The 23267-nt window shown below is 42.0% G+C and overlaps 2 protein-coding genes across 2 annotated transcripts in view; both read left to right on the forward strand.

Moving 5' to 3' along the window:
• Window positions 1–1669: 1669 nt before the first annotated feature.
• Window positions 1670–6514, forward strand: CRLS1 (cardiolipin synthase 1; the record flags this gene model as incomplete). Its single annotated transcript, XM_081997497.1, has 7 exons — window positions 1670–2050; window positions 2489–2626; window positions 3219–3348; window positions 3813–3898; window positions 4330–4398; window positions 4734–4825; window positions 6427–6514. 7 exons carry the CDS (start codon window positions 1670–1672, stop codon window positions 6512–6514), a joined length of 984 nt encoding a protein of 327 aa, XP_081853623.1.
• Window positions 6515–8472: 1958 nt separating this feature from the next.
• The window catches only part of COMMD1 (copper metabolism domain containing 1), a gene marked incomplete at its 5' end in the record, with an annotated part of 82584 nt that continues 67789 nt past the window's right edge, over window positions 8473–23267 (forward strand). The window contains one exon of the mRNA XM_081997922.1: window positions 8473–8670. Within this exon, the coding sequence (XP_081854048.1) occupies window positions 8473–8670 (198 nt within the window). The remainder of the gene's footprint in view (window positions 8671–23267) is intronic.

The following is a 23267-nucleotide window of genomic DNA, read 5'->3' on the forward strand; positions in this document are numbered from 1 at the left end:
ATAGCTCTATACATGAACTCTAAGTGGCAAGCAGTCTGCTCCTTCCAGGATTTGTTTGCTCAGTATGGTAACTGTGGTTAATGGCTTTTTTTAATGTATGAACTGTTAGTCTGCGTGGGCATACAGTAGTTGTCATCTATCTCTATGTGTTAGCATTTGGGCAGCAGAGGAGACACACCTTCTTGCAAACTGGGACTTAATCCTACATGAGGAGACAACCTGCCGTATCAGCTAACGGGAAGTAGGTGTTAGACATTGATTAATGCAGGGTTTGGGTGGTTTGTGGTTTTGTTTGTTTTCCATGTATCAGAAATCTTCTCTCTGCACTCTCATATTTCATAGACTTGCACAATATAACCCAGGGCACAACAGGTAGAGGGCAGAACTGGAACTTCAGAAGTGGTGTTCCCTTCCCCTGCTCTGGATTTCTGTGGTCTGCTCAGAACCACAGAATGGGGGAGGTGGAAAGTGACCCACCACCCTGCTCCAGCAGGGCTACCTGGAGCCACGTCCACTGGGTTTTGAGTGTCTCTACAGCTGGAGAATCTATTCTCCACTCTGAAGTGGTGCTTGCCAGTCTGTATGTCTCTCTCCCTAGGTGCAGGACTGCACTTCCCACTGTTGAACTCCATGAGGTTCCTGTCAAGCCCCGCCTCCTGCAGGGCGAGGTCTCTCGACGGCAGCATGATGCTCTGCCATCTTGTTATGTTCTACTCCTGCCTTCACCTTCCCCATGTTTAAAAAAAACCACCCCCAAACAGAAAAAACCCTACATCTAATTGATGTGGTAGAGGAATTAATAAATTAAATCAATTAACAAGGTCATATGCATTTTAGCTACTCTTTATGGATTCTTTTAAAGAGCTGTGGAAGAGGTGGAGGTAAATGTCCTGTTTGTTTGTTAAGAGCCTCCGTTTGCTCTGGCAGTTATTGACTGTGGTGTGCAACTGAAGCTGACTGAACACCTGGGGAGAAGGCCTTAGCCTGATGACAGAAATACAAACAATAACATCTGTCAGTGTTTGGGAAGGTGGGTAGGAGCAAGCCTCAGAAGCAATTAAACGATTGCGCCTGGGAAAGTAAACTCTTCTTTTCCCTTGACCTAAAGTAAATGTGGGCGAACGAGGGCGAAGAGCAAGTACCAAGAACAAGAGAGTACTTAGGTCCTCTGAGAAATGTCTTACGGGAAAGCTTCACCTTCCTCCGTTAAGGGTTTGTAAGCGAAAGGCGCGGCCCCACAAAGCCGCCCCGCCGTGAGAAGGAGCGGGGTGACCCCGAGCAGCCGCCCGCCATGGACGCCACCGCCCACGGCCGAGGGCCCTCGGGGGAGAGCGTCGGCCGGCAGGAAGGCCGGAAAAGCGGTTTTTCCCTATTTCTCCTCACAGCGGGATTTATTTTCTAATTCATTCCGCCGCGCTGGCCGCGGGTGGCAACCTGCCGTAAAGCGCGCTGCCCGCAGGGGAGGGGGCTGCCGTAAAGCGCCGCAAAAAGTCGCACGTCCGCCCCCACACCCCTCGCCGCACACGCACACCCCGCGGCTCGTACCCTGTCCCCGAGCCCCCGCCAGTCTGTCGGGGCGGCGGATGGCGGCGGAGGCGGGAGGCCGCTCGCTCCCGCGGGCAGGGCCGCAGCGCGCGTAGGGGCCGCGGGAAGGTGCCACCCCACCACCATGCTGGCCGCCGCTTGGCTAGGCAGGGGTTTCTGGGGGCTCCTCCGCGGCGCAGGGCGGAGGCGGACGGGCGGCGGCGCCAGGCCTCTGGCCAGCCGACCCGGGGCGGTGGCTGAGACGGCGGAGGGGCGCGGCGTGGGGGCGGGTGGCCGCCGCCATGGCAACAGCGGCGTCTTCTGCCTGGTGGCGGGCGCGGGGGCTTTGGCCGGACCGCGCGCGGCTCCCGCCCTGCGGCAACACCAACGGCTGCTGCTGCGCGCGCCCGCCGCTGCCTGGCGCCTCCTCAGCGGCGGAGCCGGGCCGCGGCGGGCGGGGAGCGGCGGGGCCGCGCCGCCGGAGCCCCCCCGGAAGCGGCGTGCGGCGGGGCGCTACGCTGAGCTGGTACGTGACCCGTGGGGGTGCGGCGGGCCCAGCTGGGGGGGGCGCGGCTGTCGCTTTCTCGTCCTCTGTCGGCGCGCGGAGCTGCCCGGCGCGCTGAGGGGCGGGGGCGAGGCGGTGCAGGCCGGGGGAGAGCACTTGTCACCCCGTAACGCAGCGAAAGTCACTCTGCTGGAAACGGATGTCACGTCCAAACTTGAAGTCAAACAAGGGCTTTTGGGGTCTTTCGGTGGCGGCGTGTTTGCCGTTTGAAGACTAAGTTAATGTTTAGTTTAGAGGCCGTGACTGTGTGTCTTGCGCAAACGGCAGGCAGCTTCCAAGAGCTTACAAGGCTTTCTGGCTAGTTGGACTTCATCTGTGTGTTCGTCTTTATTAATTCTGCTATGTACCAAGTTAGGCTTTGCCTTCCTGGCCTGAAGTTTTTCCTTTCTTACTTTACAGTATGAAAACCCCTGGACGATCCCAAATATACTGTCAATGGCAAGAATGGGCTTGGCGCCAGTTTTAGGCTATTTGATTGTTGAAGAAAATTTCAATGTTGCACTAGGTGTCTTTGTTTTGGCTGGCATAACGGATTTGGTATGTCTGCATCGATTTGGGGATAGCGTGGGTTACAGTGATCCTGTTGACATGCATTGAAATTTTGACTCCAATGTAGAGTGGAAATGTATAAACAGATTAGTTTTTATATTCATTGTTTTCTAGAAATGGTATATACATCCTTTGTGACATGGTGAAGGGAGCTCGCAGATAGATGAAGGAGAGTTACGTGCTGGTGGAGCAAAGGGGATATCAGGGTTCCCTGACCAGCCCCAGGTGGGCATTGTCCAGTCAGGGCTTACACATCTAGTGGTCTGTTGCCGTATGCAGCTGGTACCCAGTGCACCCATCATGACAATAATTGTGTGAATTTTAGAACATCAGTTACCTTTTTCCTTTTTTTTTTTTTTTTTTAATAATGAGAATTTAATATATTCAAATGCTTCCAGAATCTGGAATGTAATATGAAAAAAAGCATGATACAAATATCAGCTAACAGGTATCATATTTCATCTTGGGTAAACTAGCTGTGTGATGTGATGTCATGAAATATCTTTGCAACAGTAGCATATATAAGCTATTTTTATTGTTAGTTTTCTAACAGAGAAACATTAAACTTCGTTTTTCCTAGTTGGATGGATTTATTGCACGAAACTGGGCTAATCAGAAATCAGCTTTGGGAAGTGCTCTTGATCCTCTGGCTGATAAAATTCTCATCAGTGTGCTCTATGTAAGCCTAACTTGTAGAAATCTTATCCCAGGTGAGAAAATGTCATTACTTGCATGTACTATATAAGGTAAAGAAGCTAATTTTATGTATAGTAGTATTTATTGTGTGTCTAGAAGGAAGACTGTGTGTAGCCCAAAATCCTTGCCTTGTCAATTGCACTTTGCCATTTGCTCCTATTAAATTCTTAAAAAACATTCCTCCCCCACCACGATAGACTTGCAAAACAGAAAGCATTACCACGGGTTTCAAATGGACTTTCTTTAAAGCAATAGTAGTTAGTAGTTGTGTAAAAGGTTTTCTCATAGACTGGATTGTTTTAAGACTTTTGATGAAATCCCTTCAGAAGTCATGTTAAAAATCTTCAGTCATGCATAAAACTTGTTCAGAAGAAGTTGAGAGTGGTTATTTCTTCTTCCTTCGTATTTTGTGCTCTTTTGTTTTGGTTTTAATCCTGGACATGATTTTTCACTAGATCCTGTTGGCTTGGTTTTTCAGTTTCACTTACTTCCATGATTATTCTGAGGGATGTAGCGCTCATTGCTGCTGTTTTTTATGTGCGATATAAAACTCTTTCTCCACCGGTAAGCATATAGCATTAAACAAAATTGTATGAACATGTAATCGTTTTATTTTGATTAAAATCTTCTGTATTTTTACAAGTGTAAAAGAATGAGTAAGTCTTTAACAAAGTTGTAACCAAGAGATTTTCATCTTGGGACTTGATGGTTGCTCAAAACTTGGGTGGATAGCCTAAGATGCAATGCTGTACTTGTTCTTTTGCCAGATAGATTTGTAAGCAGAACAGCATTTCATAAAATAGGTTTCATAGAGATGAGTCGGAGCTACTGATAACTTTTTTTCCCCTGTGTATGATGCGTATTAAATCATATAAGAGCAGCAGCAGTATAATTCTTTAGTGCTACAATTGATTTTTGTATTATGCAAAGAGGTGTATATCAAGTTGAATATATTAGAATTGCCTTTTTTTCCCTTCTCTTTTCTCCCCCAACAGAGAACACTCAGTAGGTATTTTAACCCCTGTTATGCTACTGCCCAATTAAAACCAACATTCATTAGCAAGGTAAGAGTAGTAATTCGTTACAAAAGATAACTCCTCAGTACTTGGGGTGGTGTGTAGTTTGGAGGGAGGGCACTGTTTACTACTATATTTGAGTGCAGTTTCAAAATAGTGCCAACTAATTTGGAGGCAACTTAAATTCTGAGAGATTTTCAACTTTATATTCTGTCAGAGCACATGATAATTTCTAGTGTGTAAGATGTTTCATTAAAAGAGGTTTCTAAATAAATTTTCTGGTTTAAGGCTAATACTTAAACCAGTAATAAAAGTGTGTATTGGAGTTCCTTCCATAGTACACGTCTTCATTTTGGTCACATTTCCTATTTTGCTTTTATCAGATGAATACAGCGGTTCAGCTAATTTTGGTGGCAGCTTCTTTAGCAGCTCCTGTTTTCAATTATGTGGACAGCATATATCTGCAGACATTATGGTAACTTACCTCTTCACTTTTTTTCCCAGATAATTTAATGTACTCCTAAAGAAACTGGTAATTGAGATTAATCTTATTGCATGGAACTAAGAACCTGTGCTCAAATGATGTAATAGACCCATATGGCTGAATTTTACGTGTTTATTCTTAACTGATATGGGAGCTGGATATTTCTTGGTACTGCATTTACTATACAAGCAAAAAGTAGTCAACCTAATTAAGATTCAGGAATAATGGCTAAGAAACAAGTCTTCAGAATAGACATGGTGTACACAGGCAAAGTGTAAATTCAGATTAAGAGAAAAGAAGGGAGTGCTGCATTGGGTTCTTTATTTATTCATGCTGTAAGTGTTCTTTAAAAAGCAATCTTGATATCAGTAAAAATAGATGGGAAGTGTTTTCTTACTTTTGCTTTATATTGTACCTGCTATCTTGAAATCTAGGTTTCTGAAGCCTCTTTGAAAAGCACCTGAAGAAATACGGTGATTCCTGCTAGATTATAGGAAGGAAGGGGAGGGATCGAATGGAAACAGGCATACAGGAGCATACCCCCTTAAATAGTGGCTGTTCCTGTCACTGTTATCACTGGAGATCTGAACTGTATCTGAATCTGAATTGTAGCTGGTGTTACAAGTACAGTTATTTCTCCTGAGCAGCTAGGTAAGAGTTCAGAACAAAGAGGCTGAACAGCAGATAGCAGAATTATGTAGTAACTTAGTTTAAAGTAGTGGAAAATCCAGTGTTACTTGTCTTTTAGAGGAAAAAAAAAAACAATAAACAAATGCAAAACCCAAAGCTTTTAAGGAACTAGGAACCTTGATCTTATCAGTCAGTGTAGTTTTTCATCCTGTTGGAAAGCCAAATCTGGAACTGCCTCTTTGAAAGACGCTTACCTTGTTGCTTGCATGGGACTCTCCAAGAGAGTTACCATGTTGGGACTAATGGAGAAATTCTGGGTGTAACTCACCAGGGTCCTCTGTAAACACTCTCAAAAATGACCCGGAAGAATCTGGCAGTGTGTCCAGGGAGGGCAGCAGTAATGGAGCAGCAAGACTGTAGCAGTGACTCACACCTGTATGGTGTCAGCCTTTGACACAGAGGAGCACCACTAACTTAGAAATATATATAATTATTACCCAGCTTCTGGGAAGGGAACAAAAGAGGCTGAAGCTGAAACTTGTGCTTTAGCTTTGGAACTTTGTAAAATGATAGGTTCAAGTTTCGTATGATTTGAACACTCCCCTTTCATACTACCAAGGGGTAGTTTCTCACATTAGTCAGTTCTCAAGCTGGTAAAAATTATGTAGGGTACAAATACTGAATCGTTTGTCTTCCCTTCTCTAAAACAAGTGCTAATATGGTAAAAATTTGGCCTAGTATGCAATTAAACAGAAGCATGCTATATAGCACTGGATGGCAGTTCCTTTGTTTATCTAATCCTCCACTTAGCACTGAATTTCAGCATATAAATGCAGTAAACTGCATTTCTGTAGGACATAGTCCTTGACTGTTTAGTGAAATATAGGAACGATGCTTAAAAATAACACTTTTTATTATTGTACTTAAACTCAAATGACTTACAGGAACTATTTTCTCCAAAGGTGCATCACAGCTTTCACAACGGTAACATCTGCGTACAGCTACTACCACTATGGCCGAAAAACGGTTCAGGTGATAAATAACAAATGAAGTATTCCTGAACGGGCCAAGTCTTGGCAACATGGTATGCTGTACTGCCGAAGATGGTTGTAATGCAACAGAGTTTTGGATCAAGAACTCTCGATTTTCTGCTTAAACTATGGCATTCACTATGAAGTGAATTTTGAACATGTACTGTGTATATGTATAAAGAGAGACTTTTCAATGTATTTTTAATTTGTTTAAAAATAAGGTTGTTTACAAAAACAAATAAATAATATTCTTAAAGACACAGGTTACTGGTTGCTGGCGTGTGCATTCTGAATAATTTTATACTGTTTTTGAAGTCAAAATACGCACTTTTCAGCAGCTTTCTTGCCATCTTCATGGAAGGCACTGAGTAGGCTGAGATCTGAGAAGAAAAAAGCAATTGTAAGAACAAATTTGTCTTTGTACCTCAACCTAAGTCAGTAAAGCAGCATTACTCATTAGGACTTAATGACATACTTCAGCAGAAGAAAGCACATCATCGAGGAATGGTATCTTTGAAATTTAAACCGGAGTGATAGAATTTTTACTTCATATTCTGTGGTGATACGGATAAGCCATGAAGAGTTACTGCCCTGATCCCTTTTCTTTTTAAAGATGAGCAATGGTGAGCTGCGCTTGCCAGAGAAGAGCTTTGGGCCTCTGAAGGGTCAGCTGCGTAGTGAAGAGTCCATACCCAAACCAGGCACAGAATTATGCTCCTCATGCTGCATACTCATTTCTAGCAATCAAAAGCCACTCTATCTCCTGTGTCTCCAGATTCTTTAAAGCTTCAAAACTGCCATTTAATCCAAATACCATGAGAGAAAAAGCACATTTTAAATACTGTCCAAAGGAGTGGAGAGAGTGGAAGAAACGTTTAGATGTATGTACTATGAATTCTTCCTGTACCTCTAGCTTCAGAGAGGTGTATGCTTGTGATACCCCGCAGGCAGGGACAACTTGCATGTGTTCCTTGCCTCTTCTGTACTTTCAGAAAGATGCAGAATAAACACTAGGCAGAACAGACCATGTTGGTTATAAACTTATATTTTCTGTTTTCGACCAATGTGCGATTTCTTCTGTGTCATAAAAAAGAGTGCAACTATGAAGGGCTTAAATAATTGAAATCAGGTGGGCTATGTATGTGTGTGTGTATTATGTGTATATATATATATATAGATATACCACTATTATTAGCAGAAGGAAATTTGCTGTAGGCATATCTTGAGAGCACACAGTCTCTTTTGTGACTGCATATGCTTGTATATACAAAGCATTTTAATATTTTTTTGTATTTGAACTTGTATAGAATGGTGCACAGAGAAAACACTTGATTTTTATTAGTACCTGATTCTTAACTGTCCCTGTGTTTTGTGGTCTACCCTGCATCTTACAGCAGAGGGACAGAGCAAAGCCTGTGGAATTTTCATAAAATACTCGAGTATCTAGCAAAATGCAGTACTTGAAGAAACAGTCCAGAAAGCAGAAATGTGTTGTACCCAGTCAGGCCGTTCCTCTTCAGGTCTGGTTATGGAATTGGGTTTGGGTTGGGGTTTTTTTCCTATTTTAATCACAGATTCCTTTGGAACATTGCATGAAATCGTCAGGGAATGGAAGAACACTGGTCAGTGAAGGCTCCATGTTGGCGTGCATCATTACACTTGTCATTACCTGTGTTGTTAATGAGTTAAATGTACAATTACTTATTTGCCTAAATATTTCTGTTAAATAAAATGTGCCTGGATGGCAGAGCCACTGCTTTTTCCACTCACGTGTTGCGTACTTGATGGTTACCATTAGCGTGCTAAGAGCACACTCCATCCGCTTCACCCCCGTGAGAAAACTTGGCACACGAGTGGTACCTGTTGTCGGCGCCGGGGTGGAGCGGGCGCGGCACGAGCTGTGCGCGGTCCCCGCGCGGCCGCCGTAGTCGTAGCCGCGGGCGGGGCGGGGTCGGCGGTGGCTCCACCCTCTCCAAGATGGCGGCGCCGGAGCCGCTGCCGCCGCCGCCGCCGGAGGGTTCCAAGCCGCTGAGCGCTCTCCTCAGCGGCATCGCCCAGGCCGCCTACTATGGTAATGCGGACATCACGGAGGACCTATTGCGCGGGCAGCTCTATCCTGAGGCGGCGCCGGAGGAGTTCCGCGCCCTGCGGGCCAAGATGGGCGGCCTCCTCCAGGTACCGGCCGGGGTGGGCCTGGGGGACGGGCCTCTGGAGAGAGAAGGGACCCCGGCCTGGGGGACCTACCCCAGAGGTTAAAGCTATTTCAGCAGCCTCCCTGCCACTGGGCGCTTGGCGTCCCGTTCCGCACAAGGACGAGCGTCTTCCTTCTCGGCGCGGCTCTGGCGGTAGCCGGGGCTGTGCGTGCCGCCGCGGGGGTGAAACCGACCGCCGGAGCGTGGGGCTGAGCTGCACCGGGCGCTTCTGGCACGGGCCTGGCGGCAGGACAAAGCCTTGAACACAGCCCTGCCGTGTCCGGGAGAGCATGAAGCAGCCGGCGTAGCCCTTGGCTTCAGCGTGGTGCGGAGCCGGCTTGGTGGCGAGCCGAGGCCCGGGCGGAGCGGAGGCTGTCCTCTGGCCTCTCCGCAGAAGCAGGAGCCTGTCAGGCCAGTGCGCTCCGAAGGGTAAAAGACGATTCTTGGGTATTATGCTCCTGCAAATAAGTACTGCTGCTTGGGAGCCGTCTTGAGAAGAGCTACTGTTCAAACGAACGGATTTCTTACAAGGAAACTGTATTTTGGGCAAAGCATCACCAATCATGAAACAAGCTATTTTAAATAGCAAACAGATTTTGCTTTTGTAAAAAGTATAAGAGAGGAGAAGGTATTTTTCTCCGGAATGGCTGTTTTTTTGCTCTCTGTTCATGGAGAAAGGCAGCTCGATGTGGTGCAGGGAGCGTCCGGGCACACGATGCCTGGATGGCCACTGACACCCGGTGGTTAAATCTGCGACTGTTTTGCAGGGTTTCTATACTTGGTCGGTATTTTTTTGGTACCATCATGTGAGGAAAATATATAGCTAAATGCGGTAGCATAGTTTTGGCTGGATAATTTTTCATGCCCAAACTCCCGTGTCTAGCAGTGAGCTTTTCATGTTGTCTTTTTCCCTTTCTAAAGCATCCTTTTTTTACATGCAGCTAAAGCCGCAATGTGTTTTCTTGCTATGCTTTCCCTGTAACTACTGCATGCTGTTAGTTTTACTGGATGCTATTTGTATTGCTGAAGATTATCAATCTGTTTTTCAAAACAACATCTTTTAAACTACTGTTTTCTAAAGAATCCTTGGGAGTACCTCGTGTTAGTTTATATAATGAAAGTCAGAAATTTTGAAGGCAGTTGGCTTTGCTTGCTTTTATCTTTATTCTTATTTGTTGCAAGGTCAAAAGTAAGCGTGCATGTGCTTTTTTAAAAGAAAAATTACTGTAAAATGTCCTCTTTTTTCATCTGTATTGCTGCTTCTCTATCAGGAGGCAGTATGTTAGTGCAAACATATATGCTAGCCCAGCAGATGAGCAGTTAACTGCTGCTTTAAATGACCAGATCATTATGTGCAGTGTTGCCAGATTTAGCACAGAACACAGTTTATTCTCTCATCATTATGCTGTGCTCACAGCGCAGTTGGCAGCAGCCTCCTTCTTTGCGCATCAGGTAAGGAACTGCACATGTGAGATGTTATCACTTTGATATTTCTTTATTGTTGCTCATGCCTGAATACAGCTGCCTTGGTGGGTAGAGCAGTCAGATTGGCCATGTGTTCTGCAAGATGCAGCATGACAGTTGGGAAGTATGTTTGTTGTGGTTTAGCCATTGCCAAAATGGGGGGTGTTCCCCCTTTCGTGCCATCCACTGCCACTTCTTACCTTACCACTTCTTATTATAGTGCTTTCTAGACTGCTCTGTGAGCTACTAATTTTCTGTCAGATTACTGAATAACTCAAAGGGAGGAAGAAAAAGAGAATTGCTGCAAAATTCCTGTTTAAATTGTCTCATGACAAAGATCTGACGAGCATCCGAGATGATTAAAGAAGACAGTTGGGACTGCATAGCCAGGAGTGAAGGGGAGCGGGAAGCAAGATGGGCTCTTTCTTCAGTAGCAAGCTATTTTGCTGGCATATTGAAGTAAGCTGAAATCAATGGCTGTTGATATACTGGGCAGTGAACTAGAGTTTCTCAGAGTTGGGAACGCTGCTTATTCTCTGCTCCATCTCATGAGATGATGGTGACCTGCATTACCAGAGTTCAGGAACCAAAGTCCAGTGAGGATCAGAGTCTGAATCCATGGCTAAAAACCAGGAAGTTTTGAGTTCTGCCTGACAGTAGCACTAAAAAACCCCGTGTCTTTCTGCTGTATCATATTCTTTTAGAAAAACTTGTACTCCCTACATCCCCCCCCACTGGTGTGTATGCTGGCTGATATTTCAACAATTTGCTGTTCAAATTCCTGTTCAATTCTTGACTTGCTTTTCAGTTTTATTTTTAAAATTAGTTTCCTCTCTAAATTTGCCTAAGACAGATTTTACTGTGGCACCCATTCTCCCCTGTTCTGATAGTAATTTTTCAGACCTGAGGGTTCTATCCTTTTCTTTTTTTCCTCACCTGTTTTTCTTGGTGCTTTTTTCTGGGGTGCTTTTGACTTACCTGTGGGAGATGTGGCAGATAACACAAGAAACAGAAGTAGTGTTTTTCTAGTTATTTCAATTCAGTACTGCAGTATAGTAACTTTAAATAAATGATAACTTCATATGAATAATCTACTAAGTCTATATAGGTTTTGTTTTTCTGTTTGCAGAAATGGGTAGCTCTTCAGCCATCATTGAAATGTGACAGCTGCTCAGCCAATATAATGTGTTTGAGGCCAGAAGAAAAGACAGTGCCACATCCAGAGAAAATATCTAGAGAAATTTAGGTAGGCAAATATAGTTGACAGATTTGGAATTTGATGAGGATGCTGACACTCATTTTCTGCTTTTATGAAGGGTCTATTGTTTCTTTAATGATCAGATTCATATGGTGCCCTGAAAAGCCTGGAATGAAAGCTGAATCATAAAGATTGATTCTTGCAGGACTTAATGCTCTCTGGTTTTGTCTTTGGGGTGTTTTTTTTGTTTCCCTCTCAAATAGAACTCTTATTCAAGCACTGTTGAGATGTCATATTCTGGACATAATACTAATTCAGGCCCCAGAAAACACAGATTATTAAAATTACTGGATATTTACCCATTGTTGTAACATAGGCATATAGCTTAGGAGGTTGGCAATACGTTGGGGAGAGGCTATCACATTCCCCATGTGCTGCTTTAAGAACCAAAACTGGTAACAGCTGTGCTCTTTAAGGTCATGCCTTCCAACATAAATTAGCATCTCACTGTTACCAGGTGCATCTCATGGTCTTCATGGCCATCACTCTTCTCATCTCCTTATGGACAAAATTCCTTGGAAATAACCAAAGTTTATATAGTTCAGCACACTCTAAAGTTGAAGTTTTGAGCTAAGCAATACACAAATTACTTTGTTACAGACACAACTTCATGTCGAATATGCATGGATTTTGGGATGCTTATTTCTAGCAGGTGACTTGAAGTAACACCTAAGTCCTGTGGATACTTTCTGGATCTCTGTTCTAGAGCGTCGTAAAAAGTCCCTTGGCTTTCTGGTCATTTTGAGGGCCTTTTCTCTTTCACGTCTCCCAGTATGGCAGGGAAAGGTTGACATTAGGGTTGTGCTTTGGAAGTAGGGAGACTTAAATTTATTTTCCTCTTCCTGCATCCACCTAGCGGGAAAACCCATTGTCCTAGGTATTATTTGTGATACCGCCTTTTCAGTTCTCACAGCTACTGTACAAGTCTCTACCTCTTGCATAAATTGGCTCTGAAGCCATCACACAGAGATACGGGTGAGCTGTTTCCTTTTGCTTGAACGATATGGCAGGGAGAGGGTGAGGAGAAAGTTGTCTTGGCCCTATAAGTGGCTTAACTAAATCTTTAAGCAGCTGAGAACTGCAAAACACATACTTGCATGCTTCAGAGAGGTGCCTGGAACACTTTTAGTATCTCTGTGAATTTAAATGCAGAGGTTTTTTTGTGTTATATTGTATTTGCTGATAACAGCAAATTTCAGAAGTCTTCCTCTGTGCTTGTAACATCTTAGTCTTTGGACACACATCTTGGATGCTGGTGTCTCCCATCCCCGTCTCTTGAGGATTTTTTTCTCTGACACCCATCTTCTTGATGGTTAGAAGCAGAGAGATTCATTGCCCTTGTGACTTAATTGCTGTAGTACTTCATGTCTTCTAAGTAGTAATCATAGATCTGTACCATAATCAACCACTTGCTTGTATTAGAGCTGAGTATAAATAAGGTGAAGGACTTTCCTGTACCCTCCTGCATTCCACCTATGCAAAGCATGTCACCTGTGAAAAGTATGGAGATGAATAAGGGACACAAAAGTGTATCACATTTACTGCAGCAATAAGCATTTAAATGTTTCTTTTCCCATGGTTTATGTATAGCATAGTCCTGGTATTTATTTATAAAGTAATTTATAAAGTAATAGTCCTGGTATTGTATTTATAAAGTCATTATCATCTACTCCTTACAGCTGTTTCCTTTCCTGCCCATAGATCTGCTTAATGTGCATGAATCATCGGACCTCTTTCTAAAATGATGAATTTATTTTGTAGCGAAGTCATGTTACCTTATTAAATTTGCTTTAAAAAAACCCCTCACTTCTTTTCTTGTGTGGAATATCCTGGAAGAACAAAGCCGTAGGGAGGCTGGCCCTAAGGAACTGTACTGTTTCAATGTTCTTCTGTCAATTGTTTTTTACCCTCTGCCTTCATACTTCCCAGCCTCCTATCCCATAAGGTTGCAAAACATTGAGACACTGGGTGGAGATCAGCTTTTGCAAATTCTCACCCCCAGCTTTTTTTGTTTTCAAAGACTTCTTCATCCTGATTAAAATACTAAATCTGCCTCCTCCTTGCATAAGTTTAATGTACTGTATTAATTCCACTGGTAATACTTTACAGCTGGAATAATTCCACTCTTTTCCTTTTGGTGGCAGTAAGCTATTGGATTTATTGAACGTGATCATTTGCTGCAGTGTTGGAAGTGCCCTGCTTTACTCTTCTGCTTCGGAACAAACTGTACGTTGGCTAAATGACAATAAAAATTACAGCGTGAGGAGTCTAAGCATTTTATTATATTCGATTTATAAGTATTTATTTTTACAAATACTGAGGGTGTTACCATCTGTAATAAATACACTGGTATGTCAGTGGTAAAATATTAATCAGACACTAGGCAAGTAATAAGTGAGAACCAAGAGCTTGATATCCAACATATAAGATGCACCCAAGCTCTATCTGTATGCTTTATAACATTCACTAGCTCTATCACATCGGTTGTTTTCACTAGAAACCATGCTGATACTTCTACCAGATTTTCTAATGACTGTCATGATTCATTTTGCCATTGTTCAGCCAAGAGGCTAATGGTACCATCATTATTTGTCTCTGCTGTGCCAGTAGCACTCACAGTGTACGTAAGTCCCCATCTTGAAGCTATTTCTATATTGTAAAATGCCCAGCTATTTCTAGTAATTACTTTTCTTTGTGCCTTTGCAGAATATCTGTTGAATAAGAAACCTTTTGATCAAAAGGCTAATGGGGGGAAAACTCAGTGCCACTAGTGGATAAAATCACTTGGTGTGTAAAATGCTCTGGAGTTGCACCAGCAAACTGCACGTGCTTTGGAAGCTGATCAGTGCCATTATCATGTGTTGTGCCTAAAGACTGTCACTCTCCTGCTGAGGACTGCAGTCTGTTCCCTATGAAGTTGCTGTTGTTACCTAGAGAGGAGGTCCCAAAGCCTTACTGCCCCTGCTTGAGAAGGAAGAGACTTGATCATCATAAAAGGGGTCTGCCCTTAGGTGAAAAGTCAGAGCAGAAAAAGTCACAGGGTCCACTCGGTTGTGGAAGGCCTTTGCATCTTCTTTAGTAGGATTTCTGCTGACAGCTGCTGGTGGGAAATAAATGACTTCTTGCATTTTCTAATAAGGGAAGAGAGTTGTCATTCTTCCCTTGCCCCAGATACCTTGTGATTCCTCAAGTATGTGGGCTGAGTCATGAACTCTTGAGCGGTTTGCAGTTGGGAAGAGTTAATAGGAGAGACTGCTTGCTTTCTGGTGTTAGAATTGCCGTTGTGCCTGCATCTACTAACTGAAAAGATAACTTGGTAAACATGCTCATTCTTCTCAATTCAGGTAAAAGGAAACAAGTACTGTGTCCGTATGAGGTGCTTGGTACCCAAAAGTGTGTCCTATCTAGTGTTACACCTTTCACTTCAGTGAGCAATTGTGCTTATTATGAATAATTGTATTTGTTATTGGTCTAGGCAAAAATATACTGACAATAACTTTGCACAGAATTTCGGGAGGGAGGCAATGTCTACAATGTTATTGGACATACATGAGAATGATTATCTCAATTGATGTTTGCCTAGAACAACTAAATAACAGTCCTAGTATTTCTCATTTTCTTAATTTAGCGAAACAACACTATTATACAGCTCGCTAATCTGAACACAGCTCGATTGCCACCTCTGCAATGTGTGGTGTTGCAGCATGCATTTTGTCTTCTCAGTATATAACCCTACAGTTACTGCTGCTTTTTTTGCCCTATTTCAGCATCGTCTTAGGAGGGTAGGAAACCAAATGTTTATTTGAACTAGCACCTGCTGTATTGCAGTGATGAAAATGTTCATGGATACTGCCCCAAAGCATTCTTATTAGCACTTCCAGTGTGAGTTATTTTAGATTTTAGGTATGTGTATGTGCAGTCAGTTCACATAAGGACTGGTGCAGCTGGCAGTTGTAGGAGTAACATAAAGTGGAGGGAGAAAATTCTTCAAAAGAATGAATTGGAGAGGAAAGTTGGCTGCAGCATGTTACATGGTTGAAGAACATCGAAAGGAGTGGTAAGATCAGTGCTTCATTGCCTAGAGCAGCAATTTATTGCTTGTATGTGTCAGTTAGGAAGAACAATGTACCTGCATCGTTCTGGATTTTTTTAATACTCCTTTTTTTGCAATTTCTCCAGTTGCAATTGGGACTGCATTAAGTTTGTAATTGGGTTTGTATTAAGTTAAAGCCTTTCATATTTGCCATAAGTTTTTTTTATTGCTATTTTAATTATTGAAGATATTTGTAGAAGGCAGTATTATTGCTAGTAGCTGCAGGATGTGGAGGTGATGGTATTCTGCACTGTGAGCAGATGTATATGAATTGGGCTGTTGTTTAAACAACAGAGTGTGAGCAAGGAATCTGCACCCTCACAGTACAGACCTCATAGTCTTCCTACTGCTGTGCAACTACAAGTGCAAATCCTGACAGCAGGCAGAAGCAGGAGGGCTCCCACCATTATAATGTTGTTCATTTAACTAGTAATATTTTCTATAACTCAAGTGTGAGACAGCGGTGAAAGGTCATTACCTAATGAGGCCAGTCCAAGACTCGCTTCATCTGAGATTGTTAAGTGCCTATATGCTGTAACTGTGCCACTTCAGTGAAAATGGCTTACCTTACATTTAATGGTTTACTCGACCTTTTGTGTCATATTGGTTTTTTTAAACGTTCTTATCTACAGAAAAGCGGTAAATTAAAAGAAGTCAACAGACCTATGGTAAACTCTGTGTTGCCCAAATGAGAAGCAAGTCTCTCTCAGTGTTTTTCCTCAATAAGTAGAGATCTAGTTGCTTCGTCCCAGTTGTGGAGGTGCAGGCTGGTGTCTAGATCAGGCAGGTCAGTGCCAGCTCTTCATGTTTACAATGACTCTGCATTACCTCTTAGTTTAAAATGCCGTACTGAAAAATCTGCTAATTGTCTGTTAATGGACTTCCAGAAGAGAGTGCTGCTGAGAAAGTTGGATTCTTTGGTGGTCCCAATGCTTCATATCCTCTTGATTTTCCTCTTCCCATCCAAATGTACAGTTCAATTTGTTGCATTTGTAGAACTTCTGGCAGTAAGTAGTATTTTCATCATTAATAACACCTGCAAGTTTTGGATGCACTCAGTGTTTCTAAAAAAAAAAAACCAAAAAAACCACAAAACCCACAGAAGCATGATTCGCAAAAGTTACGTGTGTGTGTGTGATAAGCATATGTTGTGTATGTATGTGTGTGTGCACACACAGAAAGGCAAGTATATTGATTATGCTGAAATTCATTAGTCCAGTCTGATCAGTGCAGTGTTTCTCTTGACCTTAACAAGAGTCCACTCTGATTGAAGACTAGGGAGTCGGATCTTGCCTCTGAAGTTCATTACTACAAATTAAATGCTTCTACTGTACTTAATTAGTGTTCATCAAACACATACTGTATGGAGTATATTTGAAAAGCGAAAAAGACTCCCTTAAGCTTCACATGTAGTTTAATGCCTTTATTTCAGTAACACTAATGCTCCATTCCCTATTCCCCAAAGTGTCGGGGAAATGCTGAAGAGGGTAATGAAGTTCACTGCCATCATCTCAGCACTGGTGATTTTCTGGACTAGTACGAGTTGTCTTTCCTCTCTAAATGTGGCCTACGAAAAGGGGAGAACTTGAGTTGTCTCCTCTTCAGTTTGATGCATAAAGGAAGGCTAAATGGAAAGGAAAGTCTGTACACTGAAATAATTCTTTATTATACAGTACTTTTAAAATTTGTGTCTGTTACAACTGGTGTAAAGGAATTAGTGCTTGCTTGCTCCAGGATAGTACTGATGTTGGCAACGGGAGTAAAAATCTTTATTCCAACCTTGCTGGTGTCACATGAGGCTGCCACACAGCTGAGCCAATAATAGACTTCTTTCTTCCTTCAAATATACTTTTTTTTTTTTCATTGCAAGTAGAGATTAATCTTATTAGGAAAAAAGATGGATCCTTACATTGGGGTGAGCATAATCTCTGTCAACATGGACATCTTCATTTTGCAGAAAGTTCAGAACAAGAAGAGAGCAACAGAAAAAGCTGTTAATACATTGAATAACCAACACCTTATCAAAGGTGCAGAGGTGTGGCATTCACTTTAGCCACTGAAGTTCACAGCTAGCATTTGAAAAAAATATTTGGATGACACTAATAATTCAGCCTTTTTACAAGCTGAAACGTCTGACCATCTGAAATTTTCCATTCCTCTTAACACTTAGCAGCTACAGTCTTGATATGATGTACATTAGTTTTTCCTACTGTACTAGTTTGTAGCAACTGGGTGCTGTTGTTAACAAGTTAACAACAACTTGTTAAAAACAGAAGCTGACAATACCAGAAACTTACAGTGGTGAAAATGCTGTTTGGCTAGAATTATTCCATTTTGCAGCTTGTACTCTCTGTATTTCTTCCAGTGTAGTGACTGAGTATGATGGAGCCTTGAACTCTTCAACATGTTTGGATGACATTGATTTTTTGCGATAGTTTATTTAAGTAAAAAAGAAAGAAAAAGCATTAGTGGCACAAAATACCAGGCACTACAATTGTTACATGAAGTCTTTTGTTCATTGACATTTTAGCTGTTGAGCCCAATGGGGCAGAAGTTGTCAGGTAAGAACCTCTGGCAACTTGAGCTGCAGTCTGAATGGCCCATCTGGTTCCCTGTGAGCCTCCCTGGGCAGGAAGAGTAGGCTGCAACTTACTGAGAGGGCTCCAGGTTCATCCCTAGAGGATCATTGGCTTTAGAACAAGACGAAGTGAGTGACTTTCTTTAAAGGCAGAGACTAAAATATCTTTTAAAAAAAAAAAAATCATAAATACACACAATAACTTGGAAAAAAAAGATTTAGTATATGGAATAAATTAGAACTGTCTGGAACAGGGATGGCCTCCATTGCGAAGGATTAGGAGTTCATTGCTAGGAAAACCAAACTTTTTTTATTTTGGGGCATTTTTGTAACGTATTCTGAACACCTGAAGCTTAAGCAGGGTAGGTTTTCCATAATTGTGTTCCATTGTATTTAGTAGTCATATACAAGGAAACCAAATCATCCTGTACTTCTTTAGCCACCCGGTGATTTAAAATTGGACTGTTTGAACAAAGCAAGTGGGATTTACCTTTCACTTTGTTTACAGTGCACAAGCATCTGTTTATAGCTGATAGCCCAACGTCTAATTCAGAGTACTCAATCTCTTATAAAGTTGGTAGTTTTATAGTTGTATGGCAAGCCTATGACTCTCTCCTCCTTCTCAACTCCCCATGGAGTTTGGTATCTGTTTATCTGCTCTCCTTGAGGACTGCCTGTTTCACTTCTCAAGGTGACAGTGAACTTGAAATAAGTTTTTTTTATCCCTCTAATTCTTTGGCATCTTCTATATTTACCTCCCAACAATGCTGGTTTATGTGTGATTCCACATAAGTAAAAATAGATTACAACAGAATCTCACTGAAAGAAGACATAATATGTACTGTGCAGAACAAGTGTGAAACAATAGCCAACTTGTCCAAACCATTTTTTAGACTTAAAATAAGTGTTTTCCTAAATATTTTAAAAGTATTTTTGTAAGTATCTCATTTTGCATATTGTAATATATTTCTGAAATGTTTTTCATCTCTCCTAACAATAAAAAGTATATATATATTATACAAATATATTTTAAGTGAAATTCTGTGTTTTTTCCAAATAAGGTTAGATTATTTTTTTTCTGGTTGAGATGGGATGTTTTGGGATTTCTGCCAAAAGATTCCTACCTCAGCTTGGTGGGTGGTTTTTTCTTTCCCTTTGCAGTCTCTGTGAGCTGTGATGCCAGGGTTATGAAACATGTTCTGATGATATATGCAGACACTGAAGTGGTATCTATGTAAAAGGCAAGTAAGCAACAGACATTTGTACTCCTTGTCTGACATTTATACATGGCTTTGTTGTCTCTCTTCAGACTGATGCATCAGATGTGCCATTCTTTTATACTCTTTTCGCCATTTCTGGTTCAAGTGTTTATATACTGTTGTAACAAGCTTATTAAAGTACCCTTTAGTTTTACATGGTCAAATGTGGTACAAATATTCTATCCATTTGAATTACCTGCGATTTATTTTGCATTTTTCATTAAACTCTGTTTTTATCTTTTTTGAAGTGAACAAAATACACAAGTTCCTTTTTCTGCAGAAGAAATGTCACATTTAGGCAGTGTGCTATTATTTTAGTAGATGTTCAGATATTCATATGGTGCTCACACGTACATGTTTACAAAATATGTATGCACGTATGCAGAGATAAGAAGAGAGGTCAGAAATGAGTGCCCTTGTAACATCATTCAGTGACACACTCAGGTTTTTATACGTTGCCTAGGATGAAGGTGATAAGCTGTGGTTCTGAGGCTGGTTGGGGTTTTGCATTATGGCCCCGTGGTTTGCTTTCCAGTGCTACGTGTGAGAGGCATAGGTCGCCTGAGCTCTGCTTTAGTGATGGGTCCTCAGGAAGCTAGAGGTTGTTATGCTGCTTCAGACCTCTTGGGGCCTGTAATATGGTCCTCTCTTGAGGACTCTGAGGAGCCCAAAGGCACAAGCAGCTGATGCAACTTTGCAGAATGACTCTTTCCCCATCAGTTACTGGACATGCCTCCTTGTGTGCAGCAAGTACCTGTGTGCATGCCCTTATTTTGCATCCATTGTATAAAGTCTCCTGCATGATCGAAAGAGAGGGATCCGGCACTAGCTTGTGAACCAGGTTCGAACAGTGTCAGCTGTACCTTGCTTGGCAGGGAGAGTGCTTTTGTTCACAGGATTCATTTTATGACATGTCAATTTATAACATGTCAGGAAATCTATAAAAAGTCTCATAACGAAAAGAAAGTGCCAGAGAAACTTTGTGTGGGCAAACGGTAGGGCTTTTATCGAATGTGAGCAGCCCCCAATTTGACTAAAAACCAAAGAAAAGCCATTGGAAAAATTAACTGAATTCTTTCTGATGGCATGGACTGTGCTGTCTTGGAGCATTTAAGTACTGACGTTTTTAGCTGTTAAGGGCTGTGACAGTGAAATCTAAAGCCAGATTTGTTCGGCACCTAAGAGTTTTCACTGGTGACGTGTGTCTGCAAACCACTGTTGTGCGTGTGCAGCTCTCCAGGGCAGTGCGCGTTCTTGGTGGAGGCACAGGGGTGTGGAGTTGTTCCTACAAGCTTGCTGGAAAACCTGGTTACTTGGCCAGTTCTCCAGATAGATGACTTGGTCAGGAGCCTAACCTGATAGCAATAGAGTACTGTCTCTGGGGTCATTGAGGTAACCATTAATATTTAATGTGATTCTCTTGGAGAATACTTTCAGATATTTTGGCTGTTTCATTAAGTCTTTAGCCTTTTTTTTTCCCCCTAAAACATCTATTAGATTTACTTCTAAGAGCATTTTTGATACAGCAAATGGTATTTAAATCATCATGGGAAAGTGAGGGATGGTTTCTTCTGAGCTCCCTGGTTTGGGCTTTGCTCCTGATCAAATGTTGTTTTCCAGCGCTGAGGGTGAATGGGGACCTTCACAGAGAAGTTGTGATTCCTGTGGTGTTTGACCTGCTACTCATTCCTCCTCATAAAGGCTCAGCTGTTAACAATCACCATGGCTGCTACTGATTTGGGGAATGTGTTAAAACACATTTATATTTCACTGAGCCAACAGGAGGGAAAACCTTTTTATTCATGCCGAAAGGAAGATCTGCCGGCTGATATCCTGAGACTGGAAGCTTACCTCTCGCCTGTCAAACCTGTCAACTTGTAACGTGAGTTGTCAAAATAAGTGATGAATGACCAGATGGTAAGGCACTCTTGCTTGCTCCTCTTGAAACTGTGTCGTCTGTAAAGTTGTCTCCTTTACTTGCTGATCTCTTTGCTGCTGTGAAATGTGACTGCAGGGTTGTGGGCCAAGGCGATGATAGACTGTGGTATGAGCCTGGTTTAGGAGTGCAGGAACCCTTCTCCTTCCAGATAGGAAAATGTAACTCTAGATGTTGCCCAGAATGGTACAGAAAATATACAATGGTGCTGTGAAAGGAAGGGAAGCAGAGCCCAGAGTCAAAATTTGGCTCTGAATCAGAGTATATGGCAAGACAGTTGAGGGGTGTGACTTATGTATTTCATGTTGACTGCTGGAGCATCTATACTTTGCTGTAAGGAAACTGATGTCCAAATGTAAACCAAGGAGGAAGTTAACTGAGTTAATGATTAACTTTTAAGATGCAAGCAATCAAGATACACTGAGTAAAAGTGAAAATTAAGTCATTATGCTAATTCTGTTTTTCTGTGCTTGGTTCATAATAAAGCACGTTTGTGCTTTCGTTCATTTTACTGACAGGAGCACTGCCTACAGAGAGCTACAATAAACTCTGCTAATGTCTGCACCCTTACTGCACGCATGGTATGGCTACAACTTTTTTTTTTTTTTCCCCACGTGCCTTCAAAATATGAGCTGCTCCAACTTCTATTTTTAACTCTTAAGTGAAACGAGATTAAACATCAAGCAGTAGTCTGCAGCAGCAAGTAATTTTCCCAGAATGATTGTAGAATCCTGATAAACACAGTTCTCATTTATTTTATTGTAAGAGAACAGAGGAGCAAAAAAAAAAAGCCAACCACGTGGTCTCTTAAGGGAAAGACAGGTCATGTCACCAGTTCCGGGACTGTCACTGTGTCTGTCTGTCTGTCTCTCTTTTTCCTGCTTTTACTCCCTTCCTGGAATGTTTTTTTCTATTTGTCATCTAGTATTTATTCTGGCCGATCTGTATTTCTCTCTGCCTTTTATTTTCCTCTCTGTCTTTAGCAATACTGCATTAAATGGCTTCCATCTGTTGAGAGTTCTTATTTCTGAATCCAACTCCTTCAGGAGGACTGAAGAAGAAACCACTTTAGACTGAATAACATAACCTGTGAAGACTTAGACATTCTCCAAGAGAACAACTTGCTCTTACTGAAGCATAGTTCAGAGAGCACATGCGTATGCACATTCGTTTTGAAAAAGGTTGAACCTGTCAAACTTGTCTGTAGCACAGCTGCATGTTTAAGAACTACTGGAAATGCGACATTTCTTTGCCTCCACCCCAAGTGGCAAAATGCTTTCTAAACCGTAGCAAAGAATTTGTTTCAAGTGGGGAGAAAACTGATAGTAAAGCTGGGGTCTTTTTTTGCTGTAATTCAGTCGACTGCAGGCCAGGATGGACAATTTCTATTTATTTTTAATTTTATTATATTTATATTTTTAATCCTTCTGTTTGACCCTTGTAGTTGCAAGTATATCTGCTATTAATAGAACATTTCCTTGTTATTTTGGTTCCCTGTTTTATCTCCCTCTAGCCTGTTCAGCACCTATCTGTGCTTTCTGAGAAGCACTTTCCGTTGCCTTTTTTTCTTGTACATCTCTTCCTCTTCCTATTTTAAATTATTTAAGTAGTTTGGAAACTATTATTCAAGAAGGGGTGGTGCTTCTTTTTTATGTTTATTGCTTAAAAATCCAAGCTTTCAGTATCTATTCATAATCTCAGTATGCAGGCATCATTTGGAGATCTAGCTATGACTACTGTTACTAGGCAGTGGGCTTGTTCTGGCTTTTTTTTTATTTATTCTGTTCTGTAAGTGGTATAAAGCCTAGACAGAGTCTTTAAGTAGGTCCAGACAGAGTAATCCGTATGGTTCTCAGTTTTCTTTCAGCTAAAGATGTTTTTTAGGATGGGGCTGGGGTGAGGGAGCCACTTTTTTGAGCTCAGCACAGCAGGTTTTCAGGAAGTATGATCTGACCACAGGAGCATGGCTCAGGTTGCGGTTTATCTGGTGGC

Source organism: Phaethon aethereus (genome assembly GCF_964289735.1).
Source record: "Phaethon aethereus genome assembly, chromosome: 3".
NCBI classification, from domain to species: Eukaryota; Metazoa; Chordata; class Aves; order Phaethontiformes; family Phaethontidae; genus Phaethon; species Phaethon aethereus.